This window comes from Labeo rohita, chromosome 5, assembly GCF_022985175.1.
Source record: "Labeo rohita strain BAU-BD-2019 chromosome 5, IGBB_LRoh.1.0, whole genome shotgun sequence".
Classification (NCBI taxonomy): domain Eukaryota; kingdom Metazoa; phylum Chordata; class Actinopteri; order Cypriniformes; family Cyprinidae; genus Labeo; species Labeo rohita.
In genome coordinates this window covers 9,081,596-9,101,144 of record NC_066873.1, presented here as the reverse complement: position 1 = coordinate 9,101,144, position 19,549 = coordinate 9,081,596, and the positions used below count along the sequence as shown (strand labels likewise).

Sequence of the window (19,549 nt, the reverse complement as noted above, 5' to 3'; positions counted from 1 at the left end):
CATTTCTTTATAAGCTCATTGTATGTTATCATTTCATGGCAACTCGTAAGGTTTTGTGTTCTTTTTGACCTTTTCCATGCGTTTCTTCATGATCTTCTCTTCTTCCTCTTGCTTTCTTTTTTCCAGCTCTGTCTTTTCCATCTCTTCCTCTCTTTCCGTCATTATTTTCAATTCCATTTGCCACTAAAAGATTTATAAAGAAGAATAATAGATTTTTAGCAATTCTCTGCACATATTTCTCTAGTCTCAAACTCTTTGGATGCCATTAACAAACAACTACAGGGTTTCCGCGGGTCTTAAAAAAGTCTTAAAAAGTCTTAAATCGCTTTTCCGTGAATTAAGGCCTTGAAAAGGTCTTAAATCAGAGCACCAAGTCTTAAATTCATATGATCATGGCATTAATTTTCGTAAGGGGTTGTTTCCTGATGTATTTCATTTTAAAGTGAAGCAAAAGCGTAATTTCTGTGCTACATGGCTTAAGTCGCTCCAAATCCATGAAACAATATGCAGTAGATGGCGGTATGTGCTGCTTCGTCTGTCAGTCACCCGAAGAAAAACTTGTCATTTTGATTTTTTTTTTTTTTTATTGTAATAAAAATAATTTAGTTCAGTTAAAGAACAGACAATACAATTAAAACTGAACGCGGCTTCTCAATGCAGCGTGCCGAAGGACAGTCACATCACAGATCAGATTTCATTTATCACGTGAAGAGTTTGTCCAGCTGACTGACAAGAAGAGAGAGGTGAGAAAGACAAAACCTTGGCGGAAGAGTTTCAAAACGAAATGTTTTTAAAAAGCGCCTGTTTTAAAAAATATTTTCGATTTTGAAATGCCTGTTGACTTCTACCATTCGTTGTTTTTTTTTTTTTTTGTTTTTTTTTTTTTTTTTTTTAACTGTATATATTACATCAAGCTTTCTTATTTGTATTGCTAATAACCGTTCTTATTTATTTGGTTACAGTGTTTACTGATTTTCAGTTTTGTACCTGTTTAAACTTTATGTAAATTATTATTTTATATTGGGCATATAACATGGTGTATTTTTATTGTTTTGTTGATAAAAGTTTATTACGTTACGTTAATGCCGCTAATTTAGAAGTGAAAGTAAAATATGTCTCAAATAAGCCCTAGCCCGACCCTTGTCCAACAGCTTATCAGAATTCTCGGCCCGAGCCCGTCTTTTTTTCCCCGTTCCCAAAACAGCTTATACTACTGTTTCAGCTATTAAAGGAGTTCGGTTTTGTATGTAATGGCAAAGTGATTATATTTCGTTTCGTGTTTTTATTAGGTTAATTTAGAAAAAGGTTTAAAGATTTTTTTGTTCGTTAAATATAAGTTTTTGTTTATTAAAGTAGCCTAAAGACCAATAAGCGGCCAGCGGAAGACTGATAGTCTGTTTGATCAATTTTGCCTTCTCAAATCATCACGAGTTGCCTAAAATAAAATATAAAGATGTAAAACAGTTCAAGTATAAACAATGTTAGTTTAAATGTTAAACCTAGATGAATGTGTGCTATTGGGCGCATATTCAATCGATTGTGCGGAGGAAGCTGAAGCGCGCTTTGCAGGACATGCGGCGCCAGCGCGATCACTTGCATTTTTTTCAGTCATTTTTGCTTATACAAGTAATACATCATTTGGAACTGTAAAGAGTACTTTTATTTGTGTGCACTCACTATATCACCAAAACGTTGCAAACGGTGCTTTTATATATAAAAAAACGTGATGCGCTTTCTGTCGACTCAACGGGAGCGCTTCACAAAAATGAACCGAAACTCAGTGAATACATACCTCACAGACATGATAAATATATCTATTGAAAGCTTTAAATTATTACTTTAACGAAATAAAACAAATCGAAAACAAAAAAAACTCTTTCATTATGTAATCTGTAAAGATGCATTTCTCTCTAAAGGCGCGTCCAAAAAGGAAATGGCGAGTCAGGATCGGCAACTGCGACACGGACTCAGAAAACACTAGTTTATTAATAAATAGTTAAAAAATCTCCTTACAGTTTACCCCCGACACATTCGTGGTAATAATTTTTGCCGGTGCTTTGCTGCAAGGTTCAGCCTATTGCGTGCGCTTGAACGCAGAACTGGTCCAGCTGCGCTAAAGGCGCGCTCGCTGCTGCTGCTGACAGAGACACTAAACGCCTTCCGAGCTGGTCTCGAAAATGAAGTCTTGTGCTGTTTCCACCGGCGCTATATCATCACTATAATTGGTGGATGTATAAAATAGAAAAATAAGGAGAAGCCTAAAACAGACCTGGCCCTAGGCGCATAAAAAAAGTCAGGGCAGTCTAAAAATGTGCATGACGCTTTTACAAGCTACTTAAAACCGGAAAGTGAAGAAAAGAGGGAAAACTTAAACTAAAAACTAAAAACAAACAACTGCTTGAGGTGGACTTGCTGCTAATTTGAAAGTGAAAGTAAAATATGCACAGGCTTTTACCGAAGGAAAGCGAGCAAAAGAGAGAAAACTGAAACAAACTAAAAACAAACAATTGCTAGACGCTGAATTGCTGCTAATTTGAAAGTAAAACTCAAATTATACTAGGAGAACATATTGCTGTATTGTTTTCTCTTCGATTTTTTTTTCCCTTAAATTTTCTTTAATTGGTCTTAAAAAGGTCTTAAAAAAGTCTTAAATTTACTCTCATAAAACCTGCAGAAACCCTGAACTACTGTATCTAAATACTAATCTAAACTTCGCTTAGTGAATGAGCTGTCTGTGACTGGCTGATGGATTACTGCGCTGAATCAAAGGGAATGCAATACTCACTTGATCTTCCACAATTTTAATCAGATCAATATCAGTCCTGGTTCTCCAGTTCAGATGAGAAGCTCCGTGTTTGCTTTGTCTGATCAAATATGGCACAAATTTGAAATGAAAGAGATCAAATATAGTGCTGTGGAGGTGATACAGTGATGCTATTAGATGGTAATGCTGTGGTATTTTGATATGTACCATGGTACTGAATGATTAAATGGTCAAATGAGCTTTTCAATGGCTAGTGTAATATTAATATCTAAAGGGCTAAGAGTGTTCGGTGGTAATAGGAATGTAACGATATTATCGATATTATTGTGGTGATGACGATATTAAACGATATAATGTTAGGTCTTCTGGGCAAAAAGTGTACATCTTTAAAATATTCTAACATAAAAGGTCTTTAAAGTTGTGTTTTGGGCCATTATGCTTTGGCACAGTATCTGTCAAACGAACTAAAACCAAATGCAGAATATGGCTATACTTCGTTCAGGCAATCAGCTCGTGATCCGATGTTCTCCTTTAAAATAAAAGCTCTACTGCCGTTTCCGTCAAAATAAAAGCTTAAAAGTGCAGTATGAATTGCTGACAGCTAGTGGTATAAATGGGTAACGTTACTGCAGTCCAAATTCAAAGTATCTTTTTCAAGTGTATAAATTAGGAAAGAAGTTATTGTAATTTCCCTATTGTATTGTGAAGCAGTATACCTCAAATAAAAAGAAGGTTGAGTCCTCTTTAAAGTTCAAGTCAATTCACTGACTTTTTTTCTCACTGAAGTTTTCTTAGTTAAGAACATGGGTTGGCTCTTAATTTTGAACTCTCAACATGCATTATTTTCATCTTTTCCAAGTCTTTATGTCTTTTTTTTTTTAATATCGCAATAAATATCGAATTGTGGACTTCATCTCATGATATTATCGTATCATAAGATTTTGATATTGTTACATCTCTACAGAACAATTAATGATCTGTAATAAAATGTAACGAAATTTGAGGTTGGCGAGATTTTTTTTTAAAAAAATAAAGAGTCTCTTTTTAATAAAGACTCTTTGCTTAAAATCAGTAAAAAAAAAACAAAACAGTAAAATACAGTAAAAACAGTAATATTGTGAAATGTTATTGCAATTTAAAATAACTAATTTTAAAATTATAATAATTTAAAATAATTTCTGTTTTATATTTTATTTTTAAATGTAATTTATTTCTGTGATGGCAAAACTTAATTTAGAAATCCTTCTAATATGCTGATTTACTCAAGAAACATTTCTTATAAATATTGAAAACCGTTGTACTGCTTAATATTTTTGTGGAAATTATGATCCATTTTTTCAGGCTTCCTCAATGAATAAAAAGTCTATAACAACTTTGGTACAACTTGTCTATACTGTCACTTCATCAATTTATTGCTTATTAGCTAAATAAGAATATTCATTTCTTTTAAAAAAAAAAACAACAATTTTGAACAATTGTGTAAATATTTTACACAACATCTACCAGTATTCTTAAATAACAAAAAAGTTCTCAATATAGCGGTTATCACTGTTTCCACAAAAGATAATAACTATGCGCTAAATTAGCATATTAAAATGATTTTGGTAGCATCATGTGACCATGAAGACTGGATTATTAGCTGCTGAACATGAACTAAAGACAATACTTCTACTGACAGGGTAATGCTGCTGCGTGGAGTGAGGAATGAGGAGTTGTGTGCTAAACTCGAACGAAAGTCTTTAATAATAATAATACTCCAAGGGGTAACACAGGGCAGGCAGGAACACTCACGAAGCACAACGTTGACATTTAGGAAGATGTTTAACACCAGACAGCAAACAAGGTGCAGAACACACTTTAAATACTAAACCAACAAGGTAAATGACGAGACACACCTGAATCAAATGAAGACGATCAAACACGAGGGAAAACTAGGTCACAGAGTACATCGGGAGAAAAACAAAACACAAAGACAGACCATGGGCGTGACATATCGCCCCCTCCCGGAAGGCATGTCCTTGCGCCACATACAGTGGAGGGGTGGGAGGGTGGGCACCTTAGAGGCCCCTCAGGACCCTCCAGGGCAGTACCAGATCCGCCACCATGGTTCGGGGGGGCCATGGCAGAGCAGGCAGTCCAGAGAGCCATGGCGGCGCAGGCAGTTCAGGGAGCCATGGCGGAGCAGGCAGTCCGGAGAGCCATGGTGGAATAGGCAGTTTGGGGGACCATGCCGGAGCAGGCAGTCCAGGGAGCCATGGCGGAGCAGGCAGTCCAAGAGGCCATGCCGGAGCAGGCAGTCCAGGGGGCCATGGCGGAGAAGGCAGTCCAGGGAGCCACTAAAAATGAACAATACTTCTAACAGGGTAATGCTGCTGTGTGGAGTGAGGAACGAGGAGTTGTGGGCTAAACTCGAACAAAAGTCGGGGGGCCATGGCGGAGCAGGCAGTCCGGGGAGCCATGGCGAGCAGGCAGTCCAGGGGGCCATGGCGGAGCAGGCAGTCCAGAGAGCCCCCCAAAAAAAATGATTGGGGGGAAATTTCAGGTTCCTTGCCTGAAACAGGCTCTGGGCTGGATTCACAGGTCCTCGCTAGGCTGCACTTGGGAACAGAAGGCCTCTCCAGGCTGCACTCTGCATCTAAAAGCCCTCCCTGGGCCAGACGTGGGAACAAGAGCCCTACCTGGGCTTGACTCAGGATCTGAGGCCTTCCCTAGGCCAGATGTAGGAACAATGTGGAACAAAGGAGGAACAATGTAGGAACAAAGATGTGGGATCTGTGGCCCTCTGTGGGCCTGATGTGGAAACAGAAGCCCTTTCTGGGCTTGACATGGGAACAGGAGCCCTCTCTGGGCCGGACGTGGGAACAGTAGCCCTCTCTGTGTCGGACGTACGAACAGGAGCCCTCTCTGGGTTGGACGTGGGAACAGGAGCCATCTCTGGGCCGGACGTGGGAACATGAGCCCTCTCTGGGCTAAACGTGGGAAAAGGAGCCCTCAGTGGGCTGGACTGGCAGCAGCCGGCGGGCTTGACAGCGGAATGGGCGGCAGGTTTGACTGCGGATTCTGGGCTGAGGACTGAGGAGAAGCTTGGAACTGGAGACAAGAAAGGGGGTGCAGATTTAAGCACTGACCGGACCGACCGCCACCTTGGACCCCAGGCTAGCACTGTTTGAAGTCCATTTATTACACATAGGGAGATCACACTGGATTGTATCCTCATCCAGACCCATCTGAAAACAGGCACCAAGAGCAGCGTTGTGCCAGCTCACCCGATAAGACAACTCAAGGAATTTTTCCACATATCTCTCCAATGACACCACAGCTGGTCCTCAGCCTGAATCATCTTTGTATGGTCCGGTGTTCTGTCAGGATTATACTGCTGCGTGAAGCGTGGATTGAGGAGTCGTGGGATAAACTCGAACAATAGTCTTTAATAATAATAATCCAAGTGGTAACAGAGGGCAGGCAGGAACACACACGAAGCACAACGCTGACATTTAGGAAGACGTTTAACACCAGACAGCAAACAAGGGACAGAACACACTTTAAGGTAAATGATGAGACACACCTGAATCAAATGAAGACAATCAAACATGAGGGAAAGCTAGGTCACAGAGCACACGGGGAGAAAAATAAACACAAAGACAGTCCATGGGCGTGACATCTACAGCATTTATAAAATTTTAACGTTAATTTCTGCATTTATTAATGCGTTATTAAAATCACAAGTTGTGTTTTGTTAACATTAGTTAATGTACTGTGAACTAACATGAACAAACAATGAATTACTGTATTTTTAAAACTAGCATTAACAAAGATTAATAAACAGTGCAATAAATGTATTGTTCTTTGTTTGTGCGTGTTAGTTAATACATGAACTAATGTTAACAAATGACACCTTATTGTAAAGTGTTCTTCTAAATTATGATACTACTTCACAATATGACTGTTTTACTGCATTTTTGAATGTAAAAAAAAATGCAGCCTTAGTGAGCATAAGAAACGTTCTTCAAAAATACGGTATTCCCATGGTGCCACTTCAAAAAACTACAGTACTTTTCTGTTAATTTTTAGAAGAGAAGCCAATAACCTTGGTGTCTTGTGGCGGTCTTTAGTAATGGAGTGGGGTGTGATCAGTTCCTGGCGTTCTCTTCCAGGTCTGGCTGTGGAAGCTCCCTCTTTCCTGGGTTTGGTAGACCTGTGGTCTGCAGAATGAGTAGTGAGCTGAACTGGAGGGCAGATCTGGGAAAGAGTATGCGCTAGCCGACCGTTGATCTGCTCACTCTGTGCGCATACACACACATCAACTGTGTGTGAACTTCTCATCCTCTCTCTGTGCTTCTCCAGAAGCCTTTTATCACCCTGGAAAGGAGATAATAAGAGGGTGAAACTGCAGGTCCTATTGATCATGTAGAGGCTTGAATTAAGATTCTGTTCTTGACTCGTCTGATTTCATAGTGTCAGAGTTTAATGCAGTCGCACCAGATGAATGTTTAAAGCCATAATAATATGCTTTGGCATTTTATTTAAATTCAGATGTACTTTCCTTTTCTGATGCCTCATGAACTGTCTATTATCATGTCACCTCAGTGTTGGGCACAATATAACTTCTTACAATTTGGACTAAATCTACATAATTCTCATGCATTATTCAGAGTGAAATAACACAAAACATCCACATTCTTATTTTTCTTTAGTTTGTTTGTACAATATTAAGCAGTTTTCAACACTGATATAACTAATAAATGTTTCTTGAGCAGCAAATCAACATATTAGAATGATTTCTGAACGATCAAAATTCAGCTTTGCATCACAGGAATAAATTACAATTCAAAATATATTACACAATACATTAAAATAGAAAAAAGTTAAAAGCAATTGTAATAATATTTTAGAATATTACTGTTTTCATTTTATTTTTATTCAAATAAATGGAGCCTTGGTGAGTCTTCTTAAAAATGCAGTGTACTCGAACCTTGCAGTTACAGATGATCTTAAAACTACCAGAAAAGGACATCTTGACTTCAAGTCAATGCCTCTTAACTAGTATTAGCAGACTTCAAGAACATAAATCCCTCTTAGCAAAAGGAAATTATTCTAAACAAGCTTTTAAATTCAGAAGACTTCCCCTGATAAATTACCTGACATTCCCTGAAAAACCTAGTGAAAAGTTCAAATGAGTAACTAACAGGCCAGGTTAAGCAAATGAGGGCATTTACTTTTTCTTCAGTTTGTTGAGTAGTGTTGTAATATTTGGGCTACACACATATACTCTGTAGCAGCAACAAGCTGAGGTACCTCAGTGATCCTCACAGCGTTGATGACGCGGGGGTCTGTCTCCTGCTTCAGGTGTTTCTGTAGTGTTAACCAGGCAGTGTTCCTCAGACTGTCCTGAAGTGTGATCCTGCGGCTGATCTGTGCCAAACCATGAACCACACTGTATCGCAGCCTCCATTTGTCTTCATGTGCTACACACACAAATATGTGCTTTACTTTCAATACATAATAGTAAACTAGTATTTGGACACGCTATTTTTTGCAAATAATTTTAGATATACAGTGCCCTCCAGTAATATTGGCACCCTTGGTAAATATGGGCAAAGGCAGCTGTAAAAATAAATCAGCATTGTTTATCTTTTTGATCTTCAAAAAAAATCATGAAATTCTAACCTGTCATTGAAGTAAAACAATGGAAAGTGGGGGGAAACTCACATTATGAACCAATGCATGTTGGCCACAATTATTGGTACCCCTAGAAATTCTTACAAGTTAAATATCTCTGATGTATATTCCCATTCATATTTACATTTTTTTAGGACACGTAGGGGACTAGGAGCATGAAGTTGTCTAACCATGACTACCTGTTCCACAGGATTATATATATGAGGAACACAAAGACCAAATTCCCTTAATCATCCCTTACAAGGAGTAAAAGCAAAGAATATAGTTCTGAAAGATCAAAAGGAAACGATACAGATTTATTTTCACCAAGGGTGCCAATATTAGTGGAGGGCACTGTATGTAGTCAGTTCTCCTCAACTTCACACAGGTATCCTCAATCACAGTAACCACAGATGTAGTTCATCACATTAACTATGAACATGATCCTGTGTAGAGGGTTTGCACTTAACGTCACAATCAGGTCAGTTACCTGGATGTGCAGCCATATTGGTGATACTCGGATGTAAACAACAGCATGGATTACACGGTTAATGTACTACTGAATATGTTGTTCTGCTAATTTATGTTGTCTAAACCACAGAAAAAAAAATGCAGAAGCTGCTAAATCATATAGAGAAGGACTTAGTAAGCAGGAAAGGGCACAATATTTTGACAAACCAAAGTTAATAGGTGGTATACATCTGAACAAGCAGTATTACTTAAGATATTATCCTAATATTTCACCTACCTGACTGGAAATGAGAAGAACAAACACAAATGTTGTCAAGATTTTTGCTCTGGAAAACCTGGTTCAGTTTGGCCAACCACAAACACCTTTTGCTCCTCAGACAGTTTTTTGCACTCTTCTCCATGATTTGCTCTAACTTTTGGCAGTCTTTCAAATGTTTTTCCCTGTCTGACCGATCAGTACAGGCCAAAACATGACAATAATTGACCATTTTCAGCTGCAATATATGCAAAATATGTCTCATTCGGTTCAGTAGCCTCGTTTACGTTCTGTGCCGCCAATATGGCCGACTTTTATTATAAAATCAAGATATGATTCCAGTCTCATGTAGACTTTGTGCACATCTTTCTTTTTATATTTTTACTTACATTGTTTCAGCAAGGTCATAAGTCCTCCAGAACATCTGCACTGAGTTGAGTTTGACTGTCCAGTGAGGGCTGTTTTCTTAATTTCAGCACAGTGGCTGTTTTGGCAAATGTCCATTAATATGGAGCAGTAAATGTGCTCCAACTGCCACGGCCAGGACACTTTCTGTGATGTCATTTCCTGCAGTAACAAAATTCCCCAAAAATAATACTTTCACACAAAGAGTGTAATACTTTCACACAATATTAATTAATCAAATGATTACAGTTTTATTGAGAACCTTTGTGGTATGAATTTTGAGTAGGAATAATTCACCAAAAACTAGTTTCTTTCTGTTCTGTTATTCTCATTCACAAAATTCTGTCATTTATCTTTTTTGTCATCAACATCAATTATGTTTTGTTCTACCTAACAATTTATAAAACGTTAACATGCAATTCTTTAATACATCTACACTGCCATTAAAAAGTTTGGGATCAGTAAGATTTTTAATGTTTTTTAATGGAGTCTTTTATGCTCATCAAGGCTGTATTTGAAAAAAATGTAATATTGTAAAATATTATTGCAATTTCTAATATTGATTTCCCATTTTAATATACTTTAAAATATAATTTATTTCTGTGACGCATCAGCCATTACTCTAGTCCTCAGTGTCACAGTGTCTAATATGCTGATTTATATGTTAAAACTGTTGTGCTGCTTAATATTTTTTGGAACCTGCGATACTTATTTCTTTGATTCTTTGATGAATAAAAAGTTAAAAAGAACAGCATTTATTCCAAACAGAAATCTTTTCTAACAATTTAAGTCTTTACTATAGCACATCCTTGCTGAATAAAAGTATTAATTTCTAAAAGAATCCTGAAAAAAGTATCAAAGGTCCCAAAAAATATTAAGCAGCACAACTGGTTTTAACACTGATAATAAATCAGCATATTAGAATGATTTCTGAAGGATCATGTGACACTAAAGACTGGAGTAATGATGCTGAAAATTCAGCTTCATGGAAATAAATTATATTTTAAATATTTTAAAATATAAATGTTTTATTTTAAATTGCAATGTTTCATAATATTCAATTACTGCTTTTGTCTGTGTTTTTGATTAAACAGACATAGCCTTGATGAGCATAAGAATGGCAGTGTACATGAAAAAACAGAAATAATTAAAAAACTCATTACTTACCCTTATCTTATTAAATAGTTTGGCATAATTTTTATTATTATTTCTCAGGACAATATTTTAAAGGAGAACTCCACTGCCAGAACAACAATTTACAAGCAATGTACTCGCCCCCTTGTCATCCAAGATGTTCATGTCGTTCTGTCTTCAGTCGTAAAGAAATTATGTTTTTTGAGGAAAGCATTTTAGGATTTTTCTCCATATAATGGACTTCACTGGTGCCCCAATTTTGAACTTCCAAAATGTAGTTTAAATGCAGCTTCAAAGGGCTCTAAACGATCCCAGCCGAGGAAGAAGGGTCTTATCTACCAAAACGATTGGTCATTTTTTTTGAAAAATAAAAATTTGTATGCTTTTTAAGCACAAAAGCTTGTGTAGCACTAGCTCTGGGATGTGCGTCCACGCCGCTATGAATCACGTCTAAGTTCATCGTCTGTGTACTCTGGCTCAAAAAGGTAGAGTATGGCAAAAAACTCCATCTTATTTTCTCCTACAACTTCAGAATCGTCCGACATCATTGTACCTTTTTGTTTGTAAACAGCGTTTGACTTACTTGCACTTTCTTAGTCTTTGCACATTCACTATGTAAACACTGGGACTGTTGTTCCGCGTGACCTTTCGATGTGATTCAATAATATGTAGTGTCGTGGACGTGCATCCCAGAACTAGTGCCACACAAGCTTTTCCGCTTAAAAAGTATAAAAAAAATTATTTTTACAAAAAGGTACAACTATGTCGGACGATTCTGAAATTGTAGGAGAATATAAGATTTTTCACCATACTCTACCTTTTTGAGCCAGAATACACAGACGATGAACTTAGACGTGATTCGTAGCGTCGTGGACGAGCATCCCAGAGCTAGTGCTACATGAGCTTTTGTGCTTAAAAAGTATACAGATTTTTATTTTTCGAAAAAAATGACCAATCGTTTCTGTAGATAAGACCCTTCTTCCTCGGCTGGGATTGTTTAGAGCCCTTCGAAGCTGCATTTAAACTACATTTTGGAAGTTCAAAATCAGGGCACCATTATATGGAGAAAAATCCTGAAATGCTTTCCTCAAAAACCATAATTTCTTCATGACTGAAGACAGAAAGACATGAACATCTTGGATGACAAGCGGGTGAGTAAATTTATAAATTGTTGTTCTGGAAGTGGACTTCTCCTTTAACAAAACTTCTTCACTGCATGTCAAAAAACAAGAAATTGTCATTATCTTTTCTGACTTTCTGACATTCATTCATTCGTTTCAATCAACGTTTGAATGTGCTTCACTGTTTCTTTCATCCCTCAACTTTCTTATGCACCTGAGAACTGTCTTGTCTTTGGGTCATGTGAAGGTTCATAAGGGTCTGAAGGCACAGCATGCTAGATTTGGCAGCCTCTCCCAGAACCATCAGTCCTAACCCACAGTCAGCCCTGAGAACAGAAAAGGTGAAAAACGCTAATGTTACTTTCGGATTTTAACCTACAGTTCCACCTATAAGCTGCTTACATAACGTAAAAACCCGTGGAAAGCATCTCCCAAACACTTCACGCACCAGTTGTCATGCTGAAGTTTATCTCTCAGCAACATAAGCTGTTTGATCACTTGAGAGAGCTGAGTGCCATTGTTTTGCACACAGTGATAGCTCAGAAGGCACTGCCATAGTATCTGGTTAACACCATGCTCCTGTGCCTCCACAGAAACCTGTCAATCAAACAAAGTTTTCACTTCAGTAAATCATTCAGCGCTCACTTTCTGAAATAGTTGACCTAGCCTTCAAACCTGTGCTGAATTGTCATTGGTAAGTTTGAGACCACACAGAACCTCCCCAATGCACAGCATGAAGTGAACAGCAAATAACATGTTGGGGAACTCTTGGTAGCGCGTCTCACACTTTAACAGCCCTGTCAACAGATGAAGACAGCTGTAAACTCCATATGCATTCCACTGATTCTTGAGACATGTCCCACAATTTTACTCACTATTTTTGACAGAAGCAACATTTACATTTTAAATCACCTGTCCGCAGGCCATAACTCAATACTTCTTTTTGACAAAGTATAAAATATTATGTCATTTAACATATTTAAGGAAGCCCGCTTCTGCTGTCTAAGGGAAAAAAACAAACAAACAACAAACATGCTTTGGTGAAACATAATTATGAATAAAATTATGATGAGACAAAAAGTCTAAAAGTTTTTATGTCATAAATCAACATTGTATGTCATTATTATCACTTAGTATATCATAATTTCAACTTTGTATTTCATAATTTACTTTTTGTCATAATTATGACTTTTATGGGTCAATGACATGACGCCTAAATTTTCTGATTGCATTTTTTCAGGTAAAAAGTCTGTATGTACACACTTAAACATTAAAAAAAAAAAAAAAAAAAAAACATTAGTTATTTGTAATTTTTCTGTTATTCAATGTGTCAAAATATCATGTGGTGTGACCGTATAGCTATAACTTCTGTTTTGGAAATTTCCTCTTTGAAATCTTTTAAAAAGATTACTGCTACAGTATGCATAAGTTAATGATATTTATAAAACATTTTTTTATCAGTTTTATGCAATTTACAGGAAAAATAAATCTGCTAACTACAGTTAAGAAGGCAACTCTGAAATTGTAGAACAAAAATATGAGATCATTATTTACAAAAACTGTTTTTAAACACTTTAATTACTAAGAACACCTAAAAAAAATGTTAAGCATGTCAAGGAAATGATTTAATTTTAATATAAATCATGGTCGCACCACATGACATTTTTTAAGGCTATGGCCAATTTATTTAGAATTTTACACTAAAATCACTTAATTTAAATTTTGAATGAATTTATGTGTACACAACATTCTTAATATTTGAACAATTACAACAAATGTTATTTTTTTGTTTTTTAAACTGCCTGTAGAAAAATCCTTATACATCAATGAGCCATATGTCAAAATTTAGGGGTTTTATCTCATAGTTATGACTTCATATCTTAATATCTTTTATGTTATAATTACAACTTGGTACGTCATATTTATGATTTACTAAAGCATGTTTTTTTTTTTTTTTTGCATGACGTTTTTTAAAATAATATTTAGTACTTATGTAAACATTTGTATTTTTTCTCTCATAATTATGACCTAGTATCTTATAATTTTGACTTTTATATCATCATTCTACTTTTAATGTAATAAGTATTATTTACTAAAGCGTAGTATGTATGTGGTGAAAATATGCTTCCATACATGTTAACAGTTATTATAATATCTACATTAAACTTAACATTTTAATTTATTTTAACAATAAAAGAATAATCAAACATAATTCCTTGGTACATAAACTTTCAGTTTTGTAGTTTTGATACAGCTCCCGAAAATCAGCACACTAAAACATCTTTGGATAGGAAAATAGAAACCCAGTGATAAATACAGACATTTCATTGCTTTGCAGTAATGTTTGACCTAAGACTGTCTTAAACCTTTTAAGCTGTCAAGATAGATACTGCTTGGCTGATGTCCTTTCAGATTACCAGTCAGATAAAAGATGAACAGCCTTAGAGAGACTAAATAACCAAGCTGTAAAAAAAATCAGAGTGAAACTGTCAGCAAGAATATATATGAAAATAAACATACATAAATAAGGACTGGTATATGCGTAGTTCTGCAACTACATGGAGTAAAAAAGTAAAAAAAATATCTGAATAAATGTACTTGGGAAAGTAATGGAGTGTGATTTCTATAGCATATGGTTAAAAAAAGACTAGTTTTTACATTTAAATCAATTATAAATATCAAAAATAATTTTGCTAATGTCTGCACTTACAGAATGACCCATGTTTATATGTGTTGCTTATACCTGCAGCATTTTAATCTCGTAAGAACATGGCTGGTCCAACAGAGTTGTGTCAGAGCACAGGAAGCACTGGATTGACTCTGCCATGTGGAACAGAACAGGGATCTGATCTGCATGAATGGGTGCATGATCCAATGACACGACCAGGACATCCAGTGAATCTGAGAAAAATCATGGCCATCATCTTCCTTTTTGTTCAATAAAATCAATTAAAAAACGTTCCATGATAATATGTTTTCAGAAATGTACAGTGGTGGCCAAAATTACTAGAAAACTAGAATTTTCGCCAGCTAAAAAAGTCAATTAATTTCTATCTTCTGCTGTAGTGTGTCAGTAGGAAATATCAGTTTACATTTCCAAACATTCATTTTGCCATGAATTGTAATAATCCAGTGAGATTTTTGTTTGCACAAGGAGTCTAACAACGGCCAGTGTTCTACACAGAGATCTGATCTCATCACGATCCAGTCTGTCTGGAATGACATGAAGAAACAGAACAAACTAAGACAGACTAAATCCAGAAGAACTGTGGCAACATCTCCGAGATGCTTCAAGAGACCTGCAAAGCTACCTGAAAAGCTATGCAAAAACTGCTTTAAATGCAAAGGATCAATTCACCAGAGGTCCTCGGCTCAAATTTTTCATTTTGCTAATATTTATTTTGAAGAAAGATAGACATGTATAGTGATGAATGCCAAACTATTCAATGCCATGGATGAATATATACTGAGTAATCCACTATTTTGTAGAGTGAGGTCAAAACGGCAATTTTCACCTTAGATTCAAGTTACAGGAGGGTAAATATGACTTCAGAAAGATGGCAGCATCATAATCTTATTTTTACTCAGAGAATAATAGTTCTATTAGTAAAATCTGTTGTCTTTAGCAATCTTTGTTGCATTATGTGCCAATGGTGACCATTCGAAAATGGGAAAACAGAATTTTTTAAGTTTTTCTCCAAAGTTTTCATGCCTGTAACTCAAGAAATATTAAAGATATCTTAATGCCCTTTTAGGTATTGGGTCTTAACAGACTTTCCTTTTAGCATCTTTATTTGTAATGCCCTATGAGACTCTGTTGCAGAGATATTGGAATTTCAATCTGGCTCCAGGAGTAAATCATTAAAATGTACACATTTCTTAGTGGTCAAAAATCAAATGTGGGTCAGTTTGAAAAAATATGATACTTCTTTTCTTTTAAAGAGGAATGTCTGAAGAACAAATCATGTTAAAACTAGAGATGTATCTCTTTTCTTTCTGTCGAGACAATTGCATTGAACATACCCGTGTGCCTATAACTAAAGAAGTATTAAAGATATTGCAATATGATTTTAGATTCTAGTTGTTAAAAAACTTTTCTTTTGAAATCTTAATTTCCAACATCATTCAGTCCCTGAGATATGGGTATCGCATTGAGGCTCCATGTCCAGAAACCAAATGTTGGTCGCTCTGTATACAGCTGATACTAATTTTATTTAAAGAACAATGTCTATAGAAGAAATAATGTTGAAATTAGAACTGTATCTTGTTTCCCTCTATCAAAACAATCGCATAGAACATAGCTCTCTGAATGCTAAAAGTTCACTGTACTTGTCACACTGTACATTCCTAATCTCTGGGTTACTTTTTTTTTTTTTTTTTTTTGCATATTTGCATTGTAAGTAGTAATGACCAGTGTTGGGGAAAGTTACTTTTAAAAGTAATGCATTACAATTTTACGTTACTCCCTGAAAAAGTAACTAATTACGTTACTTAGTTACTTTTTATGGAAAGTAATTGCATTTATGTTACTTTTGCGTTAGTTTTTAAATCTGGGCAGGGCTTGCTTCTTTGTTTTTAATATAAAACAATTCTAATGTAAAAGCCCTTTTACAACAAAAGTGAAATGAATTCACCTCAGGCTGAAAGAAAAGTACATGTTCACATTTAGTCTAGAATACAGTAACATCATGTGTATTCCCAATTTCCTGACAGGAGACTTGTCAATCAAGAAATGAGGAAAAAGTAACTAGCGTTACTTATTTGAAAAAGTAACTGAGATATTTTCTTAAAAATTCAAAAGTAATGCATTACTTTACTATTTACTTGAAAAAAGTAATATTATTTACTTGTTACTTGTAATGCGTTACCCCCCAACACTGGTAAGGACTAAATAAACAAAACTACATTTGGTTTTTGACCACTGATCATGGGTAGGATACTAAATTTGGAACTGCACTGAGATCTTGATATCTCTGGGATTACACCATACAGGGCCTTAAAAATGAAGATTCCAAAAGAAAGGTTTCTTATATAAAATCATATTAAGATAACTTTAATACTACTTGAGTTACAGGCACATACATTTTGGAAAAATAATATTTATGAGACTCAAACAAGTATGTTCTATGCAATTGTTTTGATAGAGGGAAACAAGATGCAGTTATAATAAAAACATTATTTCTTCATCACCATTGGCACATAATGCAACAAAGATGGCTAAAGTCAACAATTTTTACTAATAAATCTAACAATCTCTGTGTAAAAATAAGATAATGATGCTGCCATCTTTCTGAAGTCATTTTTACCCACCTGTAACTTGACTCTGAATCTAAGGTGAAAATTGCCATTTTGACCTCCCTCTACAAAATATTGGATTGCTTAATAAATATTCATCCATGACATTAGCAAAATCAAAAATTTGAGCCGGGGAAGTTTCTGAAATTTGGTTGATTTGACACGGCATGACCCAGGTAGGTTTCTTGGAGACATGCCACAATTCTTCTGAATTTAGTCTGTCTCAGTTTGTTCTGTTTCTTCATGTCATTCCAGACAGACTGGATGATGATAACATCAGATCTCTGTGTGGAGCACTGGCTGTTGTTAGACTCCTAAAAATCTCACTTGATTATTACAATTAATGGCAAAATTGATGTTTAGAAAAGTAAACTGATATTTCCTACTGACACACCAGTTTTTATCTGGTGAAAATGCTAGTGTTCCAATAATTTTGGCCCCCACTGAAGTAGGCCTACATTGGAGTGTAACCATAGTCTGTGAATATTGTATTAATTCAGTCTTATGACATATAAAATACCACAGTATTAACATCTAATATGATCTGAGTACTGGAGTCAACATGTGAACTATGAATTCTGTAACTGATTGTATTAGATGATTCATTTGTAAAAATAGAAACTGTCAGTCACTGCAAGTCATTGACACACCATTTCTAACTTTTCCATTGCTCAAGCTCAGCAGGAGAAGCTGCGTCCAGGCCCTGGGGAGATCAACATGTTTGCCTTCACCTCCAGATGCGAATCCTGCACGACGCTGAGGACAAAGAGAGAATCACTGCAGTTATCCCTACTTGGTTGTGTCGAGTGTTTTCATCAGTTGTGATTTGTCTCCACCTTGTGAGTGGAAAGAGTAACGCGTACATTTATTTACAAGTCAATTAAACATGAACAATGAAGGAAACTTTTACTACCTTGCATCGACTAAGAAACTGCCTTGCAAGATCTTCATACTGTTCCTGCTCTTTGCAGCCTTGTGCTTGATTGTATTTTTTAACAAAGACTTCTGTTGTTTCAAATGCGTTTCTATAAAATACGACAAATTTCATAGTTAGTGTCAAAATAATCATAATAATAATGCAAATAAAACGCACTACCGGTCAAAAGTTTTTGAACAGTAAGATTTTCATTGTTTTTAAAGAAGTCTCTTCTGCTCACCAAGCCTGCATTTATTTGATCTTGAAAAAAATTTGATTTTGAAATATTTTTACTATTTAAAATATCTCTCTTTTTTTTTTAAATGTAATTTATTCCTGTGGTTTCAAAGCTTCGGTGTCACATGATCCTTCAGAAATCATTCTAATATGGTGATTTGCTTCTTTAAAAAACATGTATTATTATTATTATTATTATTATTATTATTATTATTATGTTGAAAACAGCTGAGTATAAGTTAAAAAAAGTTCAAAAGAACAGCGTTTTTCTGAAATAGAAATCTTTTGGAGCATTATAAATGTCTTTATCATCATGTCTTTATCATTATCAAAGCTTCAGTGTCACATGATCTTTCAGAAATCATTCTAACATGGTGATTTGCTTCTTTAAAAAACATGTATTATTATTATTATTATTATTATGTTGAAAACAGCTGAGTATGAGTTCAACAAAAGTTCAAAAGAACAGCATTTTTCTGAAATAGAAATCTTTTGTAACATCATAAATGTCTTTATCATTACTTTTGATCAATTTAAAGCACCCTTGGTAAATAAAAGTTTTAATTTCTATAAACATATACTGACTCCAAGCTTTTGAATGGTATAGTGTATAATGTTACAAAAGCTTTTTATTTCAGATAAATGCTGATCTTTGGATCTTTCTACAAAGAATCCTAAAAAATGTACTCAACTGTTTTAAATAATAATAATAATAATCTTGAACAGCAAAGCAGCATATTAGAATGATTTCTGAAGGATCATGTGACACTGAAGACTGGAGTAATGATGCTGAAAGCTTAACTTTCGATCACAGGAATAAACTACATTTGAAAATATATTCGAATACAAAGCAGTTATTTTAAATTGTAAAAATATTTTACAATTTTGCTGTATTTTTGGATCAAATAGCCTGAATGCAGGCTTGGTGAGCAGAAGAGAATCCTTTAAAAACAATGAAAAATCTTACTTTTGACTAGTAGTGTACATTTTAACTGTTGGATAGATCACTTTTTCCTTCTTTCGTTAAGGCATAAGCAGCAAAAGAATAATTTGTAATTTATTTCTTCAGATACCTTCTGACACCGGTGGCATTTCTAGCAGTATGAGTTTCTTCGGCCCTTTTTCTGAAACGTTTTTTGAAATCCTCTTGCTGAGACTGAGAGACAATTCCTAAATAATGTTTAATAGGAATTTTTAATATAGGCATATTGACAGGTTCAGCACAGTCTCTCACAATGTAAAAAGTCCACACCGTCAGGTTAGTCCCTCTGAAATGTTGCTATGGTTACATT

At 35.4% G+C, this 19,549-nt stretch overlaps 1 protein-coding gene across 1 annotated transcript; it reads right to left on the bottom strand.

The window, feature by feature from the left end:
- Positions 1-22: 22 nt before the first annotated feature.
- Positions 23-19,510, bottom strand: tmem232 (transmembrane protein 232). The gene is made up of 13 exons (XM_051109232.1): positions 19,331-19,510; positions 18,018-18,129; positions 17,755-17,860; positions 14,553-14,710; positions 14,176-14,272; positions 12,485-12,606; positions 12,258-12,406; positions 12,024-12,135; positions 9,539-9,716; positions 8,060-8,229; positions 6,852-7,123; positions 2,786-2,864; positions 23-183 (listed from the first exon to the last, which is right to left on the bottom strand). The coding sequence occupies exons 1-13, from the start codon at positions 19,462-19,464 to the stop codon at positions 34-36; spliced, it is 1,839 nt and encodes a 612-aa protein (XP_050965189.1). The 5' UTR covers positions 19,465-19,510; the 3' UTR covers positions 23-33.
- Between the last annotated feature and the right edge of the window lie 39 nt (positions 19,511-19,549).

What these genes read in the sequence shown, in the direction of transcription:
- tmem232 (XM_051109232.1), bottom strand. Translation starts at nt 19,464, where the DNA reads ATGCCTATATTAAAAATTCCTATTAAACATTATTTAGGAATTGTCTCT. An exon ending in AAAGACAAGACAGTTCTCAG is followed by an intron (nt 9,717 to 12,023) that starts GTGCATAAGAAA and finishes TTGTTACTGCAG; the next exon opens with GAAATGACATCACAGAAAGT. An exon ending in ACGCTGTGAGGATCACTGAG is followed by an intron (nt 7,124 to 8,059) that starts GTACCTCAGCTT and finishes TCTCCTTTCCAG; the next exon opens with GGTGATAAAAGGCTTCTGGA.